The 21964-nt window shown below is 44.4% G+C and overlaps 1 protein-coding gene across 3 annotated transcripts in view; it reads right to left on the bottom strand.

The window, feature by feature from the left end:
* The window catches only part of ITGA6 (integrin subunit alpha 6), a 69731-nt gene that overhangs the window by 39233 nt on the left and 8534 nt on the right, over positions 1 to 21964 (bottom strand). For all 3 annotated transcript variants that reach the window (XM_060257455.1, XM_060257453.1, XM_060257454.1), the window contains exon 2: positions 416 to 543. In XM_060257455.1, the coding sequence (XP_060113438.1) occupies positions 416 to 543 (128 nt within the window). The remainder of the gene's footprint in view (positions 1 to 415; positions 544 to 21964) is intronic.

Raw genomic sequence — 21964 nt, 5'->3', positions numbered from 1 at the left:
TTCATATTGCCCAGGACAAATGCCAAATTTCCTAAACCAGGAGAATTTCTCCTGGAATTACAGTGGATCTCTGGAGTACAGAGATCAGCTCCCATGGAGAAAATGGAAGCTTTAGCAGTATATTTCTGATGAGCTCCTTCACTCTCCAAACTTCCATGTTCCATCCCCAAATCTCCAGGAATTTCCCAATGCAGAGTTGGCAACCCTATGTCTGAATGTGCCTGTAGGCCAGAAAGGCAATGGAAGCCTGGCTTTAATTTGAAAAGAACTGCCAAATGGTCCTAAAACATGGGTTGACTGGTTTCCCTCATGATTTTTAAAAAAAACTTTTTTAAACTTCACAAAAAGTCTACATAAGGCCAATAATTTCCCTAAAAGAGGACAGATGTTTAAGCCCAGATATGGCAGAGCTCACCTCTTTCATCAAATTTTATCCGCGTGCATGGCACATCTGGAAGCAAAATGTCACAGCTGTACAACCCTCCCGTCCTATTGGCTAGCTGCGTCCGAAAAGCTCTCTGTCGAGGTGCCCCTACCAGCAATCTGCAGAGAGAAGAAAAGCAGAATAATATTTTAGGATGAATTAATGGTTTCACAGAAGAAGAAGAAATTTCTAGCTTATGCAAAGAAAAATCTGATTTCCCAGAACACATGGCAACGAAAATAGACACCTTTCCTTATTTTCCTGCTTTCAGTTACTTTCCACTGATATATAAAGCAATCAGCACAACATCAGGCATTGGCAGAGACCCCGTCTCCTGTGGCAGCTCTTCTTTGGAGAGCAGGATTACTTTCTTTCCACAGCCCATCTAATGGGTACCTTTATATAGTAAGCAGATGGTCTATACCAGCAGTGGGCCAAACTGTGGCTCTCTCACACATATTGTGTGGCTCTTGAAGCACCTGTCACCCCATCAGCCAGCTTGGAGAAGGCATTTGTCTCTTTAAATCACTTCTCAAAGCCAAGCCAGTCACAGCTTGGAGAATGCATTTAAAGCTGCTTTCTTTCCACCTCTCCCTCCCTCCATCTATTTGCCTGCCTTCCATGCAGCTCTGCAATAGCAAACCACCTCTGCTCATCTCCTGCCTTGAAAGCCCTAAAGGGTCACTGTTCGCACTATGATCTGATTAGTTGTTTTATTGTTTTAATTGATTATTTATTTCTAATTTTATTGCCTATTGTTATTATTTAAGTCTGTTGTGATCTACCCTGAGACCACTCGCAGGATATGGCAGACTAGAAATTTACATACATACATACATGCATAAAAAGTCAGCTACAATGTGAACACATGGAACTGCCTTCTACTGAATCAGACCCTTGGTCTGTCAAAGCAGCTCTCCAGAGTCTCAGGCAGAGGTCTTTCACATCACCTCCTGCCAGATCTTTTCACCAGAGATACTAGGGATTGAACCTAGGACCTTCTGCACACTAAGCAGATGCTCTGCCACTGAGCCACTTGACAGCACTTTCTACCAGAATTAGGCATCATCAGCTTGGAATACCCACTATTTATGAACTGGACAGCAGGTGGGATGGGACACCAGATTCTCTACCAAGCAAGTAATATATGATTATGACCTATTAGATGTATTTGTTGTGTCTATGTTTAGATGATTTCCAGCTTCAAAGAAAAAAACTTTTCAAAACAACTTACAAAACTGGAAGAATGCGCTGCCATTAGTGAACATGACTAACAATTGATCCATCGTACCACCTAATGTTCCTTTCAGTCCTTTGCATCTGAATGTGTCAAGTGTGCCATCTATTGCCACTGTTTTGGCTTCCTCCACCTCCACCTCCCTTTCAACACTCTGGCTTCTTCCCTCTACTCTCCACTACAATCACCCTCACAAAAATAACTTATCTCACTCTCAAATCCAAAGGACTCTGCTGTCTCCCTCCTTAACCACTCAGCTATCTCTAAGTGCAATACTCCCTTCACAATCAGCTCTTTCTCTTCTGACCTGTCTAATCACGCAATCTTTCCACCAGGCAGGGCCAGTGCATGGGAGCAGGTCAAGTAGACGGATACCTAGGAGCGCTATGAGGCGCCTCCTCTCCCACACCCGCTGCCTTCCGGACTTCGCTGAGGCCTCCTGAGGCTTGGGAGACCTGGGCAAAGGGGGGGGGGGCATGGCAGCACATGCGTTCAGAGCTGGGCTCTGAGCGTGTGCTGCCTTCCAGACTTCGCTGAGGCCTCCCAAGGCTCAGGAGTTAGGGGGTGTGACATGATGTCATCACTGAATATACTCCGGGGAGCAGAAGAGTGGGGTTCAGCCTGGGGCACAGGAAACCCTAGCACTAGGCCTGCCACCAGGAGGTCTTCCTTTCCTTTCCATGTCTTTCTGGGGGTCCCCCAGGGATCTGTCCTTTGTCCTCTTGTGTTCTTTCTCTACCCACTGTCTCTGGATGACCTCATCAAATCCCATGGTGTTTAGTACCACCTATATGCAGGTGATACCCCCTTTCCTTCCTGTCACATAGTTCAGCTGGGATGACTTACTGCTCTCTTAAACCTAGTTTGTCCAGATGGAACTCTTCATCTTTCCTCCCAAACCTTCCTTTCCTCAACAACATGACCACCCACTGAGTAGAACAGACTCAAACCCGTGACTTTACCTTTGACTCTTCTTTTCTCCTTTGTCCTATGATCTGTTGCCAAGTCACATTCCTTCTTTCTTTACAACATTTCAAAACTACAGACCTTCTTGCCCTTCTTTATTTAAAAAACTGATTCATGCTCTGGTCCTCTCACACCTTAACTACTGTGACCTTCTCCTCTTTGTTCTGCCATTGTCACACACCAACATTTTATCTCATTTGTTATATTTACTTTGTTTATATTCCATTTTTCTCCTCATTGGAGACCAAAAGTGGCTTCCAATATTCTCCCCTTCTCAGTTTTATTTTCAGAACAACCCTGTGAGGTAGATTAGGCTGAGGGTGTGTGACTGGCCCAAGGTCACCAGGCTAGCTTCCATGTCCTGAGTGGGGATCTGAACCTCCTAGATCCTAGTCCAGTATTCTAATCACTACACAGTGTGGCCAGAATTATCCACCTTACCACCAATGTTCCCTCTGAGCTGAGTTAGCGTTAGCTAGCTCACAGTTTTTTGCTTCCGGCTCACACATTTTTGTCTTAGCTCAGGAAAAATGGCCCCAGAGCAAACTAATTTATGCAGTAGCTCACAATTCTAATGCCAGTAGCTTATGAAGTAGAATTTTTGCTCACAAGACTCCACAGCTTAGAGGGAGTATTGCTTATCACTATGACCATTGACAGCTCTCCTTAAATCTCTGTGCTGCCATCTTGTCTGCTCCAGACCCAGAAAAAAAAACCTTCATTATTACACAGTTATCAGCCTCCAGGTGGGGCCTGGAATTTTCCAGAAATTATAACTTATCTGCTAACTACTGGGATCATGTTCCCTGGAGGAAATGGCAGACACAGAGGGCAGACTTTATGACACCACATCCCTGCTGAGCTCCCTCCCCAGTCTCCGCCTCCCAAATCTCCAGGAATTTCCCAAGCCAGAGTTGGTAACCCTATTTTCTTGATTGGAAAGCTTCACAAGTTCCCCATGCTTATCCATCTCGGCTCTTATATTCCCATCCATCCTCATCTGCTACATTTTCTTTTCAGTCCCTGCCAAAGTGTTATAAAAATATCTTTCCTTGGCCAGATCAGAACCCACCCTTTTCTTCAATATGAGGGTAAGGGCCTAGCACACAATAGGGAAGTGTGCACAAAAATCCTGGAGGAGGAGGAGGAGAGCGCACTCACTTTATGAGGGTCAACCACAAAGAGCCGCTAGGATCAAGGCTGGCTTGGCTCACTCTCACAGCACAATCCTTTGCCCCAAAAGGTTTAATTTTGCAAAATTGGCCTGTACCTTTCCATCAGTCTCTTTTCTGCTTTAAAAACAACAACAAGAGCCTAAAGTCAAATTTTTAAAGTGCCACAAATACCAGGCCATATTTACTTTGAATTATTATTACTGAAGGAGAAATGAAAGATTTGGGGGCAGGGAAGGCAATAGTCACCCTGACCTGGATTGTCCAGGCTAGCCTGTTCTCATCAGATCTCAGAAGCTAAGCAGAGTTGACCCAGATCAGTATTTGGATGGGAGACCACCAAGGAACTCCAGGGTTGAGATGCAGAGGCGAGCAACGGCAAACCACCTCTGAAGATCTCTTGCCTTGAAAATCTCATGGGGTCACTATACGTCAGCTGTAATTTATTGGGGGGGGGGGAAGGCAACTGCCACTGATACTGGTTTTATTAACTGTGCTTTCCGAATTATTTATGGAATGTATGGGTGGTGTCCCAAATATTTAAGCACAGCTGCTACAAAGAAAAGGATCGCTGACAACTCTGGTTTATACAAATACTGCCAGGTAATTTTACCCTCCAGGCTCTGCTGCCCTCATTCAGCATCCCATTCCAAACAAGCAAAGTACCACCATAATGTATACAACATAAAATGGGTCCAGAGACCCCTTCAAGATTAACAGAATTTATTCCATCATAAAATTTTTGTATCAGCATTCACATCGTGAGATGTTTTAAAGTACCTAGACCAGGTATATCCTGTTCATTTTTAAAGTTCACAGAAGCTCATTTGCCACTAACACAAGGGATAATTAATATAGATTGTGTTGGAGAAGGAATATGCTAGCAGCTAGATCTTAGCACCTAGTCCCCTCATTCAGGTGGAGCTTTGAAGGCTTTCAATTCCAGGCCTTTGGCCTACTGCCAATATAACTCAAACTTGCCTTTAAGCATTGGGTTGAATTTCAACAACACTGTGAGATAGGCTGAGAGAAACTGACTGGCCCAGAATCTCCCAGCATGCTTCCTGGCTGCATGGATTCAAATCCTGGTGCAAACAAGCTGGATGGGTTGGATCTGCCAGAACAGTTTGCAAGAAGACATTCATAAAATAGATCTTTCCTCACCATCCCTTTCTCATACATAACATTCAGACTTTTGGAAGGCAGGCAGGATCAAGATGGGACAGAGACAGCTAGAGAGAGAAGTCAAAACCAGATCACATGCTCCCATTGTCTGAGCCTCAGCCCCCATTTTCACAAGTGAGAAAATCTCCACAGAATTTCCACATGGTTTTACTGCTGTGTCAGTTTCCATATCTGTCTAACCCAGGAGTCAATCCTCACCCAGGTTCTGGAGGTGTAGTCTAAACACAGATGAGGGCTACACCTTGGTTAGAATCCTTTGCACACCTGTGCATGCAACATGAAGCAACGGTGTACCAGACTAAATTCACATGACAGGACAGAGCTAGGAAAGGAGTGTGAAATAACACAGCCTGCTCTCAGTTTCTCATAGAAGGTTAACGACTGGCGAGCATCACATCTGCTTTCAACACATCCTATCTGGATGGTTCCAAAGCATTAATTTTTCCCAGGAGAACTGATCCCTTTAGACTGGAGATGAACTGTAATTCCGGCGATCCCCAGGCCTCACTAGGAGCCTGGCAACTCCACAAGGACCTGCAGCTCTCCTGGGATTAGACATATATCAGAGTCTCAACTGTAATATCGTATGGTTGACAGAGATACAAAATTGAGGTAGGGACAGACAGGGGCAGATTTCTGTTCATGCCTGAAGCAGTCCCAAGTTTGCAGGGGAAAAAAATCTGAAATCTGAGGGAAATAATACATTATAGAATCAAAACTCCCCCCCATAACCAAAAACAATGTCTGTAGCTTTAAGAATACCCACTGAAATCTGTGGCTGTTGGGAGTCGCTTGGCAACCGAAGCAGTATTGCCAAGCATTCCAAGCTTTGGTTTCTGGAAAGCAAAGATGCAGGAGGGGGAGCAGAAGTAAACTGGCAGGCCAAAACAGCTTAGGAAAGGCCTCTTCCCTCCCCAGATCATTGTGTCCCCTGATAGAGGAGGACTTGCCAATGACTGGCCCAACAGCAACTACTAGAAACTCACTATGGATACGATTTAGCCTGCCTTGGTGCCTTTAGGCCTGGCCCACTGACTGCAGCAGTCTCCACACAGCTGGAACCAGCCATAAGCTGGCAGCCACCACACAACCTAGCCAGAGTTTTCATGGGAAGACAATGATGAGTAGGAAAGGAGGGAGGAAAGATAAAGATGGGGACAAATAAAGATAGATTGGCTGGTGAGTGGTAAGAAGAAAGGGAAGGGGTGAGGCTGTAGGGCTCTGTGCCTTTAATCTGTGACATTTATAGGTTTATCATTTTATTGTGTTTTTATAATGTTCTGCTTATATTGTAAGCCTTGAGTTCCACAAGGCAGAAAGGTGGCTCACAAATGTTTTAAATAAATTAAATAGGGGCAGCCAAGAAACTAGAAAGCGGAAGCAACGGAGAATGAGGATACGGTGGAAAATGGGATGGTGCGGTGATACATATGTCAACATGTTAAAATTGAAGCATGGAAATGACACAAGATGTGTGAGTCGAGGGATTTTGACATTTTAAAGCCCCCCCCCCCCTTGAGCCAGAACCTTGTCATCTGAGACCAGTCACTCAGCCTGGCCCACCTCACAGGCTTGCTGGCGATGGTAGGGATGGGGCAGTGGAAAGGAGTCCAGTGTGCCTCCTTGAGAACCTCAGAGATTAAGACAGGGGAACATGGAAACAAAGAACAAGAGACAGATCATAGCTGTGCTTGGCTACTGAGGCTAGGCATAATCCACCGGTCTTCCTAAAAGTGCTATATATACAAAAAGTAACTGATTTGTATGGAAATGTAAGACACCCTCAGTGACAGACAGGCTAGATTCCGCCTCTCTCCAAGAGCAACCAATGACAACGGACAGAATGTTGAGAGAAGGAAATCTGAAAAGCGGGAGTTGAAAAAAGACAGCCAAGGGCAGCAGAGAAAAGCTATCAGCTGAGGTGAAAAGGGTTTTTCTGAGGGGAACTGTGCAGAAAAGCCATTTGGAAGACGAAGACTGCAGATTTATACCCTGCCCTTCTCTCTGAATCGGAGCAGCTTACAATCTCCTATATCTTCTCCCCCCACAACACACACCCTGTGAGGTGGGTGGGGCTGAGAGAGCTCTCACAGAAGCTGCCATTTCAAGGACAGCTCTGTGAGAGCTATGGCTGACCCAAGGCCATTCCATCAGGTGTATGTGGAGTAGTGGGGAAACAAACCTGGTTCTTCCAGATGGCTGAAAATAGTAAATTTGTAACTAAAGTATCCCAGTTGTAGGTATAGGACCTCAGTACAAAAGTTCAGTGGAAGTTAAGCATTGTTTCTTAGACCGTACTCTCCTCTGTATTTTGTTCTTATAAATAAAAGTTTTCTCGCCTGTGGGCTGCATGTATAAGGGAAGGAAGCACACAAATTTTGATGTCTCAGTCTATACACACACATTATAGGGTATGAGTGAATGGTGGCAGTGAGTGATTGGAGCCAAACCCAATAGCTCTGTGTGACTGAGGGATGATTATTAAAGGGGGCTGAGCTACCCTGTCTGTGGATGTCTCTGGGAGTGGGAGAGAGGACCTGAGGCATGAAGTTGTTGTAACTCTATGGAGATTTTAAAAGAGACCAGAAGGTTGGTGAGCATGACCATATCCTGGATAAGAGAGATTGTAGAAGGTGGTAGGCATTGTGTGTGAGTGGACAAGAGGCATCACACACACACACACACCTTATGGCAGGGGTGTCAAACATGCAGCCTGGGGGCTGAATCAGGCCCCTGGAGGGCTCATATCAGGCCCCTGATCAACTGTCTCTTTTCTCCTTCCTTCTCCCTCTCTCTGGCTTCCTTCTGCATCTTAACTTGCTTTGCAAGACTTGCTCAATCGCACAGGAGCTACAGAGCAAAACCTCAATTTTCTCCATTGTTGAAGCTCCTTCCCCTCCTGGTCCCCTGGGGAGGGAGGGAATGAGGCAGAGAGCTTCCTTTGCCCAGTTCCCTGGATCCCATGGGAGAAATACAAAGAAAGCACCAACAAGTGCTAATGTTTTAAACATGTTTTAAGTTTTAAAAAAAAAATTTAGTCATGTTTGTCTGCTACCTAATCTTTAATAGGTACACACATAGCCCAGCCCAACAATGTCTCCTGTATGTCAGATCCAGCCCTCGTGAGTTTGACACCTCTGCCTTATGGTATCTAGTCTTGCATATGATTAATACATATATTGGGGCTTTTGCAGATTCCTCAGTAAATCAAGTTCTTTCAGTCCATAGCACACACTCAGAATATAGCTGGGCTTTGTTTCAATTAGCTCTCAAACTTTTCTAAATCTTGCTCATCTAGAACATTTTCATGGTACAACTGGCATGCCAAAGTGGCATAGTGATTACACTGTCAGGCCTAGATGCAGGAGATCCAGATTCAAATCTCTCATGGAAGCTCACTGGGTGACCTTGAGCCAGTCACTGTTGCTCTCACGAGGTTCTTTGTGAGCACTTAATCCACTACTTATACAAAAGATTTGCAGCTCCTGCTCTGCACCAAGTTAGTTGCTAAGGTGGCATAAGTATATGGGCAAAAGGTAATATACAGAAGTAACCAACTGCCACACATTTTTAAAACACAGAACAATGCCTACACATTTTCATTTCCAACAACTATACAACAGAAATCAAGGTTAAAATTTACCACTGAACACTGATAAGCCTTCTAATACAATTGGCAGCCAGGTTTGGGTGTTCCTTGGACAAATATTGATTTCTTTTTGAACTTCAATCCAGATAGCTGTATGCCAAGCTGACCATCTGCCTTGAGTCAAACTTGCTCAGCAGTTCAGAAACAAAATGCAGCTCCATCTTACTGCTGATGTCAACAAACACCTGACCACTGAAAGTCCCATCTGGAAGAAAAGATACTGCTAAAATCTAGAAAGCCCACTGCTTTCATTTTTAAAAAAAAACTTGAAGAGAAGGTTTTTATACCCCACTTTTCTCTTCCTTAGGGAGTCTCAAGGTGGCTTACAATCTCCCTCCCTTCCTCTCCCCATAACATGCACCTCATGAGGTAGGTGGGGCTGAGAGAGTTCTGAGAGAACTGTGATTGACCCGAGGTCATCCAACAGGCTGCATATGGAGGAGTTAGGAATCAAACCCATACAGAGTCCATCTCTCATAACCACTACATTGACACTCTTGAAATCACAGAGTCATTTGACCAAAACAACTTTCCTAAATGCAGACACTCTGATATTATAATGTAATAGGTCTAGCTCAAAGTCAAGCCAAAAATGGAATTTAGAAAACCAATAGAGTTAGGGCACAATAATCCTTGAAGACTGTCTTCAAGAGGGTCATCCCAAACACACCTAAGCCCTTCCAAGTCTCTTGAAGTCAATGGGTTTAAAGAAGTTTGTAACTGTGCATAGGATAGCATGATACATCCCACAAATCATCACAAGAATAATGCCCCACAAGGTAAATTCGGGAAATTTATACACCAGCAAGCAATGACAGTTGTAATTTTCTTGCAATCTGAAGAGGAACTTGTAATCCAACTGCAACACTGAAAAATTGGTCATTATGATAAAATCCATGAAATAACATTCCAGGATTAGAATCAGTCAGAGAATACTGCAAACATAATTCCACCAATTGCTTACCCATGGCTAAATAAATCAAGATGAGCCATGAGGTCATATGTAACTTCCACCACTCCTTCCTTCCAAACCATGAATTCTCACCAGCAGATTTAAACAGGAGAATTCAAATACTGGTATGAACAGCAGCCAAGGTTAGCCTTATGTGTAACCTCGGTGCCAATTGGAGCTTTGAACTTTAGAGTGGGCTTGATGGGGACAGGAGTGCACAATTCCATGTCCACTACCCGGAGCCCTAGGGCGCAGGGTGCCTTAGGCACACACCCCCCCCCCCCCGTTGCCCTCACCACCGCTCTCACCGCCACCCCCACCAGCAAAGGCAGAGGGTGGGGAGAGCACACACTGCAGACCCTGGAGGGACCTCCAGGGTAATCTAGTCCAACCTCCTGCACAATCCCTTGAAAGCATCTTGTTGTTCCCAACTTTAATCCAGTAATGGGATGTGCTCCTTCCTTGAGAGTCACAGGATCAGGCACTTGTATGTGTAGGGGGATCCTTGGTTTATTCCCATGGAAGGTAGGTACCAGATAAAGCTTGACTCTCCAACGTGAGAGAAATCTGTAATGCTGAAAATACTGCAGCCATTGATAGAACTGGAATTCAACTGCACCTCAGCAACAAAGAAAGTTATCATGGCTCCCTATAAGTGGATTAGGCCCAAAATTGTTACACATAATGTATCTAGCTTTGTATTGCCTTTGTATTCAAAGTATTATCACACCCAGATGAATACTTTGTATTCAAAGTATTATCACACCCAGATGTTCAAATCTCTAGACCAGGTAAAGGGAACCTGATCAGGTTGTCTATATCAGCAGTCTTTAACTTTTCCTGACCCAGGACCCACCCTTAACACCCAGTTGGTAGCATAGGACTCACTGAGCTACAAGCACATCACACAACAAAAAGAGGAGAAGCCAGAACTGTGACCTCACAAACAGGGAAAGGGATTCTGGGCTGTAAGCACACAGGGATCTTTGGAGGAAAAAGAGTTGGATTTATATCCCACCCTTCACTTAAGAGTCTCTCAGCGGCTTACCATCACCTTCCTTTCCTCTCCCCACAACAGACATCCTCTGAGGTAGGTGGGACTGAGAAAGCTTTGACAGAACAGCTCTGAGAACTGCGACTGGCCCAAGGTCACACCAGCAGCTGCATGTGGAGGAGTGGGGAATCAAATCTGGTTCTCCTAGATTTGAGCCCTTAACTACTATAGCAGACTGGCCCACTGACTAGTGGAGGGGGTGGAACAGAGGGATAGGAATGAAGGCCAGGGACAGCTGTTGTGGGGAGAGGGCCCAGAACCCATCTAGGCTAAAAGGAATTTTCTCCACCACTAACTGTTTCCGCTGGTCCTTTCAGTGAGTGTGGGACAGGAAGTGTGGCACCACTACTCTCTACACACGTGCATGAGCGGCAGGGCCTTCCAAAAAGGAGAGCCAGTTTGGTGTAGTGGTTAAGTGTGCGGACTCTTATCTGGGAGAACCGGGTTTGATTCCCCACTCCTCCACTTGCACCTGCTAGCATGGCCTTGGGTCAGCCATAGCTCTGGCAGAGGTTGTCCTTGAAAGGGCAGCTGCTGTGAGAGCCCTCTCCAGCCCCACCCACCTCACAGGATGTCTGTTGTGGGGGAGGAAGGTAAAGGAGATTGTGAGCTGCTCTGAGACTCTTCGGAGTGGAGGGCGGGATATAAATCCAATATCTTCTTCTTCTTCTAAAAAATGTGTCTCCATATGAAGTTCCTGAGCCAGCAGGTGGAGCCCTGCAGCACCTGAGGGCGTGACCAAATGTTTTTAAGGCCAGCAGCCCAAGTAAAGACAACATTGACATATGAGATGTGCTTCCAGAGTCCTTTACGATGGGTGGTCCTCATAGCATGGGGTAGCACAGCCACAGCTCTTTGCATGCTTTCTTGGATGTAAATCCCACTAAAATCACTATCTAGAACTGAGCTGTAAATGTCTTCTAATTCAACTTCAGCAAGTTAATGTTAGCCTGCCCTAATAAAACAGAAATGCAATGCAATTCACATCCTTGGTATGGCGCCTTTGTTTTTATTGCTCAAAGTCCATTTTCCAAGGAAGGCTTCTTTTATTTGGACTTCATTTTTATTCTGTTTCCATCTTGCCATGGTTTTACTAGTCCTGGAACTATGCCTCTCAAATTGCCCAATGTATGCTCCAGTTTCAAAATGTTTTAAGGAAAGTAAAGCTTAAGAGTCCATTCTCATTTTAATTCTGGCTAGGGTTGGCTCTTTCTGTAAGAACAGTCTTGCAAAGGAAAGAAGCTTCTTGGACGGGCCTCTGGCTAGATTTTTTAATGAAAAAGGGGGGGAATCTGTCACACTTTGCAGCGTCTAAAAGATTTGCTTCTGTTACAGATGCCAAACACTTTAATGGAGACAGTGATGTAGGAAGCATTCTGTTTTGCCTTTTGTTAGATGAAGAAACCAGACCTGAATGAATTAAATCTGGAAAACACTCTGCTCTTTTATTAGCCTTACAAGAAATAACACTGATAGGAAACCCATTTCCTTCTTATGACTCACTCTCTATATGCTTCTGGTCCACGCTCCAAGTTGCTCCAAAAGTCTATGGCTAAGATCCAGGCTAAATTGGCAATTTCCAGTTATTCTAGTCTCCGTTTCCGCTGTAAACCCCCTTTGGTGTTTTGCCTCAGGGTCCCCTATCCTCACAGGAGCACCACTCTGCAATAATCAGTGGGAGGGGGAAAATAAAAAAGTTCCATTCAACTGATGGAAAATGTAGTTGGGATCCAAAGGGGAGTCATTCCATCAGGATAACAGCACTGCAACTGGCAAAAGAAGAGAGAACAATTTTCACTAACTGAACCCTCCCAATGCAGACCCCCACTGTGCTCCCCTTTGCTTGTTTTGAGGGTCCCTTGGTCCCCAGAAGCAAGATTTTATTGGGCTCAGTGGACCACCGGAGGAAGCCAAAGATGCGGAATTCCTGTCCCATCAGCTTCATTCTGATGGTGGTGGTTTGGATTCAATCCCATACATGAACACATGGTTAAAAACAAGCACTCTTCCTTTGTGTGGAACAGCTGACGTCTTCTGAACATTAGGCAAGATTGCCTAGGACAAGATAGTGTCCAAGTTCCAAAATGTCCGCCCTTTGGTGCATGTGCTCACATGTACAGCCCCCTGGAGGATGGACTGGAGGAAAACTCTTTCATGTTCCTTTGATGCTGTTGGCACTGCCAGTGTTTTAAAAGTATGCAGAATATTGCACACTGCTCCCTCCAAATGCTTCTCTGGCATGAAACCACAAGCTGCCCCATGGCACTAATGTAATCACACAAGGATCTCTGGAGTAGATCACAATGAGTAGCTGTGTTAGTCTGTCTGTAGCAGTAGAGAAGAGCAAGAGTCCAGTAGATAACTATTCGAGGAAGTGAGAAGTGACTCACAAAGGTTCATACCATGCCACAGTCTTTAAGATGATACTGGCTTCTTGCTTTTTTCTACTGCTAAGGATCTCCCATTCCTGGAGAGAAAATAGGCCAATCATCTCTAGTCATTGTGGACCTTTTACAAGACCCTTTGTTCTTCGGTGATGCCCTGTCATGGTGGCCCTTCACACCAACAGCCAAGAGAGCATTAGCTGACTTTTCTATATGATGTTTCAGAGGCCTGGAGGATGTTCATGGTTCTGCATGACGGGACATAACCATCAGTCACCAAGCTATGGAATAATGCATTCTTTCATCATCATCATCATCATCATCAGACAGACAGCATTGTGCATGCACTAGTTAGAGCATCATACTAGGACCTGGGTTCAAATTCCCTCTCTGCCATGGAAGCTTGTTGGGTGACCTTGGGCCAATCACACTCTCAGTCTATCCTACCTCACAGGGTGGTTGTGAGGATAAAACGGAAGAGAGGAAAACAATGTCAGCTGCTTTGGATCCCGCTGGGGTGAAGTGAAGCACAGGAATAAATAACTTAATCATCAAGACTAGACAAGAAACAGCACAAGCCGAAAGAGAGAAGCAATAACATACCAGCTGTAAGCAAAGGCAACATTCCTGCAGTGGTAGAAGCAGCTAACACCACACCTCGAACCCCAGCCTACAAAGGTCACAGAGGAAAGAAGGCTGGGACGAGAGAAAAGCCAAGAATGCCAGAAACCTTCCTCTTTCCACAGACTTTCTATGGATGACAATAGGCCTTTCAGACTAGTTTTCACATATCCCATTAAATTTCAAATTCAGAGCCTTCACTTATTTTTTTAAAAAAAACCTTTTTAAAAAAACCTTGACCTTTAAAAAAAAAAAAGAATGGTTCATTAACAACTTCTCTGAAGACAAAAAAAGTGTTTAACATTTGAGAGAGATTTGTGTTGTAGGTCCCTGGCTACATGACAAAGGTCTGCCCATCTTTCTCCACATGTTAATGTCAGGCCTGGTCTCAAAAGAAACAGCAGCAGTTGGTTTTTAATTTAGGGGGCTGGGGGGTTCTTCTCATTAATCATCCTTGAATGTAACTTATTTTCATAGCTACAAAGGAAAACTTGGATTTCCATACTTGAGAAGAATGAGAGAAATTTGTCTGAGTCAAATGGTAAAACTTGAAGAAGAGCCCCATGGGGCAGAGTGGTAAAGCTGCAGTACTGCAGTCGGAGCCCTCTGCTCATGACCTGAGTTCGATCCCAGAGAATACTGGTTCAGAATACGGCTCCAGGTTGACTCAGTCTTCTATCCTTCTGAGGTCAGTAAAATGAGTCCCCAGCTTGCTAGGGGAAAAGTGCAGATGACTGGCAAAGGCAATAGTAAACCACCCTGTAAAAAGTCTGCCGTAAAAACGTTGTGAAAGCAACGTCACCCCAGAGTCGAAAACGACTGGTGCTTGCACAGAGGACTACCTTTACTTTAAAACCTGAAGATAGTGGGCAAGCTTTTCAGCCCCTCCAAAACCATAATGTCTGCCTGCAGAACTCTTGGTGTGCTGGAACAAAAAGCTGGGAGACATGAGGTCAGAAACACACGTGCGTGCGTGTTCCAGTTTGCTTGGAACTGGGCAACAGTTTGTCTTTTCCCCTCATTTGGGTATCAAAGGGAAACGTGGTTCCTTATTCTGTATTTCTCTGTGAAATGTGTTGACTAATCCACTTTACCTCAAGTACAAGTTTCACTTTGTTTCAATAAAAACTCTGCTACACACAACCTCACCCCCCCTTCCGTTTTAAATGTTTTCTGCCATGGCATGGCTATCCCAGACTAGCTCAATCTTAGCCAAGCAGGATCAGCCCTGGTTAGTACTTGGATGGGAGACCATCGAAGAAGTCCAGGGTTACTACAGCAGAGTCAGGCAATGGCAAACCACCTCTGAATACATCTTGCCTTCAAAACCCTACAAGGTTGCCATAAACTGGCTGTAATTTGAGAGCATAAAAAAAGACATAAGTATTTTTTTTTTCAGTTCTAAGGACTTTTTTTAGCCTGTACTTCCTATATGAGATGAAGTCTCCCACCCACATCCTGATTTGCACTTTGCAATACAAGATAAGTCTTCTCTGATGCTCTCTTGTTGAAGCTGCAAAGCAGAGAATCATGTCTCTAAACACCTAGAAGAACCCACCCCACAGGGAGCCACAGCCAACCACAGTTCCTAAACACACATCCTCAAATATTTCTTACATTTAGCTACCCTGAGCCCACCAGGGGAGGGCAGGATATAAATATGATAAAATAAAATACATTTTCACACAGCTTGATTATTTTTATTTATAATTTCAGTACAGGTCTTAAGGTGGGGGGGGGGGGGTTACACCCACTTTCCCCCATATTTTTTGCTGAGTACTTTTTAAAAATTTCCCTGCAACTTTTCCCTACCAATGCAACCAATGAAGACAGGACTTAACAACAGGAAGAGAAAAGAGCAAGAGTCCAGTATCACCTTAACGACTAACAAAATTTGAGGCAGAGTTAGGGTTGCCAGATCTGACTCAGGAGATATCTGGGGACTTTGAGGTAGAGTCAGGAGCAAGGTTGTGACAAGCATGATTGAACTCTGAAGGGAGTTCTTCCCATCACATTTAATGGGACCATGCTTCTTTTAAATGCCTTCTCTTCATTGGAAATGGGAGGATGGGGGCACCTTTTGGGGCTCACAGAACTGGACCCCCTAGCCCTCTCTTTTTGAAACTTGGAGGGGGAACTGAGGAGAGGCTCCAGATGTTATGCTGAAAAATTGGTGCATCTACCTCAAAAAATGCCCCCCCCAGAGCCACAGATACTCACAAATCAATCCTCCATTGTGCCCTATAAGGACCAGTCTCCACAGGGTATAATGGAGTGCCCAGCAGACATTCAAACCCCACCCCACCCCACTTTCTGATAACCCTGAAGCAGAGGGAGGGCCTCCAAACTAGGGGATCCCATGCCCCAACTGGGGACTGACAACCCTAGCAGAGTATGAGCTTTCATAAGTCAAAGTGACTCATGAAAGTTCATCCCCTGCCACAAATTTTGTTAGTCTTTAAGGTACCACTGGACTTCTGCTCTTTTCTACTGCTACAGCCAAACGTGGCTACCCATCTTGATCTATCTCAACAGGAAGAGAAGAAATCCAAGAAGGGTCTTTGCATACTCCTGCTAGCTATTTAGAAACATGGATTTTCAAGGAGTAATACAAAAGCAGTCCAAAACCAGTTTATTCAGTTTTATTCATACAAAAGGGCACAGTTACAGGCCTACTCAACATGAATACTGGTATTTAACAGACTGAACTACTCTGGCAAATTATGGGGTGTATTCTGTCAGGGTATATTTCCACCCTTACGCCAGGTTTAAATCACTGATGGTGGATCACAGTTTCAATTTCATCAATGAAAATATCCTTTAGTAGAGCCAGAAAAACTTAGGTGGGCCCAAACATTGCCCAGAATTTGGTAAAGCACCTATGGTCACACAGCCAGAAATGTCAAGAGAGTTCTGGGATTCACAGACATCTCCAGAATTCCAGGGATCCCATGTCTTCCTGGAAGGTATCACTGGCATTCAGCTCAATCAGTTCTCTTTGGTGTAGTGGTTAAGTGTGCGGACTCTTATCTGGGAGAACCGGGTTTGATTCCCTACTCCTCCACTTGCAGCTGCTGGAATGGCCTTGGGTCAGCCATAGCTCTAGCAGAGGTTGTCCTTGAAAGGGCAGCTGCTGTGACAGCCCTCTCAGCCCCACCCACTTCACAGGGTGTCTGTTGTGGGGGGAGAAGATATAGGAGCTTGTAAGCCCCTCTGAGTCTCTGCTTCAGAGAGAAGGGAGGGATATAAATCTACAGTCTTCGTTGTCTTCTTAAAACTGAGCCATGTTGATAGGGCAGATTCTTGTCATTAATTCTTTCTAATATCCCAGTTTCATATTGTAATTACCTATAGCAGAAATTCTGTTTTTCTGAGAACACCAACATCTGTGTGCCATAAGATTAACAATAACTACTTACTTAGATGGTTTTAAAAGATTAGACACTCTCATGTTTTACAAGGAGATAACAGCTATTCATCGGTGGCTATTAGCCACACTGGTTCAATGGGACCTCCATGTTCAGAAGTAGTGTACCAATGAACACTAGTTCCAAGAGACCAACAAGAAGGAAAGGTTCTGATCTCTGTGCTCTGCTTTGTAGATAATAATTAATAATTTTCATACAACATTGCATATAGAATAGCCAGGAGATCCTAAGATTGTATGGCAGCCACAAGTTCTAGCACTTTTAATGTTATGCAAAACTAGGTGGCAAACTAGACTTATTTTTTAAGGCAAAAGACATTCAGAGGTGGTTTGCATTTGCCTGCCTCTGTGTCAGGGCCTTGGTATTCCTTGGAGGTCGCCCTTCCAAATACTAGCCAAGGGCAGCCCTGATTAACTTCTGAGATCTGATGGGATTAGGCTAGCCTGCACTATACCCAGTCAGGGCTGTTTTGTAGGTGAGACTTCTAGAGATCAACTGACTGTGAAAAGCTGGAACAGACCACTGACAAACCTAGTAGGGCTGCCGTTGTGTCCTGAAAAAGTCAGTCTGGTGTAGAGGTTATTTATTTGTTTATTGCATTTATATCCTGCCCTCTCCTAGCGGGCTCAGGGCACAGTATCAGATCAGCTGAAAGACCCAAGATTGAATGTCTGCTGGGCCATAGAAGCTTCTTGTGCGATCTTGGGCCAGGCACTGCCTCTCAGCCTAACCGATCTCACAGGGTTGTCGTGAGGATAAAATGAAGGAAAGGAGAATGGTGTAAGATGTTCTACGTCCACTCTGGGGAAAAAGGTGGAGTATAAACGAAGTAAAAATATGTAGAATAAAATGTGGTCAAAATGGCCTTTGTTCATAATATGAACCACTTGTCAGTCTAGTCACGTGCAAGTGTAATTTTTAGATACACTCTCTTTTTTGCCTCAGAGATGCTTTTAGTGCTCTGAGAACATCAGTTCAAACTGTACCTGACAGCCCAAGGTTGATTTATATATGCTAATAAAATAAAAACAGCCTTGGTATTCCTTACACTGCCCTAGCCAGCCTCTTTCCCAAATGAAAAAGACATGTAAGAACCTACCGGCAGCCATTATAATTGAAATGCGGCCCTATAAAGATGACACATGTCTGCTTTTCCCTCCAGGATAGGGCTTGCTGAAAACCTTAGGCAGCACTTAAAACTATTACAGCTTCAAATACAATGTCTGACAAGAAACTAATTAGCAAACCCAGGAGTTTTTCATTTCTCATAAATAAATATCCTATATCTTTTTAACCAATCGCCAGCATGGCACTCATCTAGGTTAGAACTCCGTGTGAATGAATTCCAGCACTGCTTCCAATATTAAAGCCATCAGTGTGGGGTAGGGGCTAGAGTGGGAGACATGGGTTCAAATCCTGCTCTCTGCCATGTCACCTTGAACCACTCCCTCTCTCTTGGCCTAACCTATCTCAGGGATGATGTTGCAAAGATGCTGTCCTAAGCTCCTTGAAGACAAGGGAGGACAAAAATGTACTAAATAAATACGGGGATTCTTTTGAAAAGCTTTCCCACAACATGGCAGCCAAACCACATTTCAGAAAACAAGAGAACATCATTGCCTGATAGGACTTGTGGTTATCAGGTGACTTCCTTAGAATGGAGAGAGGTCTCCTGCAACACTACAGCTCAACTGGAAGGGAATCCTTTGCTAAGGCTATCAATTCTGGCTTGGAAGATTCCCAGAGATTTAGAAACAAAGTCTGGGGAGCATAGAGTTTGGAGAGGGGAGAGAACTCAGTTGGGATGTGACGCCCTAGAGTTCACCTTCCAAAGCTGCCATTTTTCTCCAGCAGAACTGATCTCTGTAGTCTGGAAATCCACTGCAACTCCAGAAGAACAACAGGCCCCACTTGGAGGTTGGCAATGCTACTCTTTGCATAGGGAAATGTTTGCTTGTTTTTAACCCAGGCAAATGAAAGAGTTCTGGAAAACCTGAATGCTTGCACACAATATGTTGTGTCATAATTTTAACTTGCAAGCCTCACTCCAGATATACAGCAGTAATGCGGGGGGAAGAACCCTGCATGCTCAGATATACTCCATAATTAAAATTTAAAGTCATATATTTAATATTAATAGCTACATCTTATATTGTTATGTATGTGTGTGTTTGGTGGGGTAGTGCAGGGGGGCGTGCCATAGTCATGTAGTTTTCTCCACATGCCATGGAGTACCACTGATCTAGGGAGATGGACTTTGTACCAACAAATGTTCAAACGCCTGGACTTTAAACCAACAATGGAGGGCAAGTAAAGCTTCAAGTGCCTCCTTCCCCAGCGCTCAGGATGCTGCCTCCCAAGGCAGTTTTTCATGTTAAAGGAGGGGGACATTTGCTTCTCTCCCAGGACAAACTAGCACTGAAATAAAGAGAAAAAACATGAGCAACTCTTCCTTTGCTGGAGTCCCACTATCAACTCTACATGAATTACAGGCAAGAATCAACTTAGGTATGTAGATTCACAGAAAACCAGTTAGCTGAAATAGGCCTGGTGTCACCCAGCAAGAATGTTTTTTTTAAGGAGGGAATCTGAGGTTCCCAACCTTAAAACACTCCATCTGCTGGTTCAGAGCCTCGGTGAATTTGAGAATTTGGGATTCCCAGAAGCAGCGGGCCAAGCATCACTTCAGTGACATCAACAGTAGATAATCTCTCTCAGACCATTACCGCTGCATTGACATTTCACAAAGATCAATTTCTGCTGTGAGGGATGTCAATTTGGGGGGGGGAATGTCCTGCATTTCTCCAGCCTTGTGTTAGGTGCAGAAAGACGGGCTTTCTTGAATCCCTTTCCCCTCCACCTTACACTTTGAGGCTGGGTCCCATGTGCCCAGCAGAACAGAGATGAACTCTGCTTTGCACTGTGGTTTATAGAAGGGCCTGCCCACATGAGTACAGAAGCCAGCTGTCACTGTGAATTAACCCCGCTGGGAACACTTGGGCATTTTAGCCAGCTCTTCTGTTTGTTCAGTGATCATATCTGAAAAGCCACAACTAAAGTTTGGCTTTGAAGCTGGGCTTACCCATTCATCCCAACACGGTGAAACAAAGGCCTTTATTGTTGTCTTCTATCCACCTCTCTGTCTCTCCACTCTTCCCTTCACAAGAGACCAATGTGCAGAGACTGAAAATAAGAAAGCCGCTCTTTCCCAATATGCTGGAGTGGGAAGTGAAGACTGCAAAGGTCAAAAACAGTTGAAAACTACGAAGTAACACCTTTTTTCCCTCGTCATCCACAATCTTGAGGTTGCTAGGTCAAGTTACTCCAAGATCAACATGCTACTCCCATTGTACTATTATGGTTGCTATGTATTTTTTTTAACCTTCAAGTCACGGTGACTTATGGTGACCCCATAGGGTTTACAAGGCAAGAGGCATTATTTCAGAGCTGGTTTGCCATTGCCTGCCTCTATGCAGCAACCCTAGACTATCTTGGGAGTCTCCCATCCAAATACTAATCAGAGCTGACCCTGCTTAGCTTCTGAGATCAGGCTAGCCAGGTTAGGACAAATATAATATTTATAAAAACCATCAAGTCACAACTAACTTATAATGACTTCTAATAGGGGTCTTCAAGGCAAGAGCTGAACAGAGGTGGTTTTGCCATTGCACAGCAACACTGGTCTTCATTGATCTCCCTTCCATGAGCTAACCATGGCCAACCCTACTTAGCTTCCAAATTCTGCCTACTCTGGGCTATTCAGATTGGTTGCTGAATACTCAGGTTGGTTGCTATGGCACAGGGGTGGCCAAATTTGCTTAACATAAGAGCCACATAGAATAAACATCAGATATTTGAGGGAGGGAGGAAGTTAAAATGCATTCTCCAAGCTGCCAGCCAATGGGGCAGTGGGGGCTTTGAGAGCCACACAATATGTGTGAAGGAGCCACAGTTTGGCCACCCCTGCTATAGCAAGTTCAAATCTATGCATATTTAATGAAGTCATTTCTAAGGGCCTTGAATAGAACATTATTTACTGTCTTGTAATATGCCTCCATCACAAGTTGAAATAACATGTTACCTTCATATCTGATGCACATGAAAGGAAATATTCCCCCCAGACTGACAATCATCCATACTTTATCCAGGACTCACTGATTGGGAACATTGTCCTGTTTGCTCACACTGGTTAGACTCATCATACACTAAGCATTGTGAGGGGCTATGGCTCAGTGGTAGAAAATCCACTTTGCAGGCAGAAGGTCCCAGGTTCAATCCCTGACATCTCCACTTAAAAGGACCAGGCAGTGGGTGATGTGAAAGATCTCTGCCTAAGACCCTGGAGAGCCACTGCTGGTCTGAGTAGACAATACTGACTTTGATGGGATGATCCAGTATAAGGCAGCCATGTGTGTACACCTTTTTATGTTTGTTAACTGGTGGGAGGGAAAATACCCTCTCTCCAAAAGAGATATTGACAGTGCACAGCTTGTTCTGCAGCTGCAAAACATCAGAGAGATCCAAGATGCCCTTTTCTTTTTTCCCCTCTAGTTTTTTGTAGATGCAGGAATGGCATGTGCTACTGCTTCTGCATACCTGAAAATAAATGTGAAGGAGCTGGCACAGAGATCTCAGCCACAGTTGTAAACTTGAGTTCAAATGAATCCAGCAGACACCAATATGCCCATGCAAGAAACATGCATGCTACAATAGCATACATTACAGCAACTTCAGATACTTAGAGACACAGACGATTCTTAGCTAAAACACACACAAAATTAGCCCATGTCATTATTTGGGGCTCTTATTTGCCAGATAAACTTGAAAGCCTAACTAGCTTTCCTTCAGGAGAAGACAAATAGACCATTCTCTCTCTCTGTGTCAACAACTGC

The sequence above is a fragment of the Heteronotia binoei genome, chromosome 16 (genome assembly GCF_032191835.1).
Source record: "Heteronotia binoei isolate CCM8104 ecotype False Entrance Well chromosome 16, APGP_CSIRO_Hbin_v1, whole genome shotgun sequence".
Lineage (NCBI taxonomy): Eukaryota > Metazoa > Chordata > Lepidosauria > Squamata > Gekkonidae > Heteronotia > Heteronotia binoei.
Note: the sequence above shows the minus strand (reverse complement) of the source record. Positions and strands in the feature narration are given on the sequence as shown.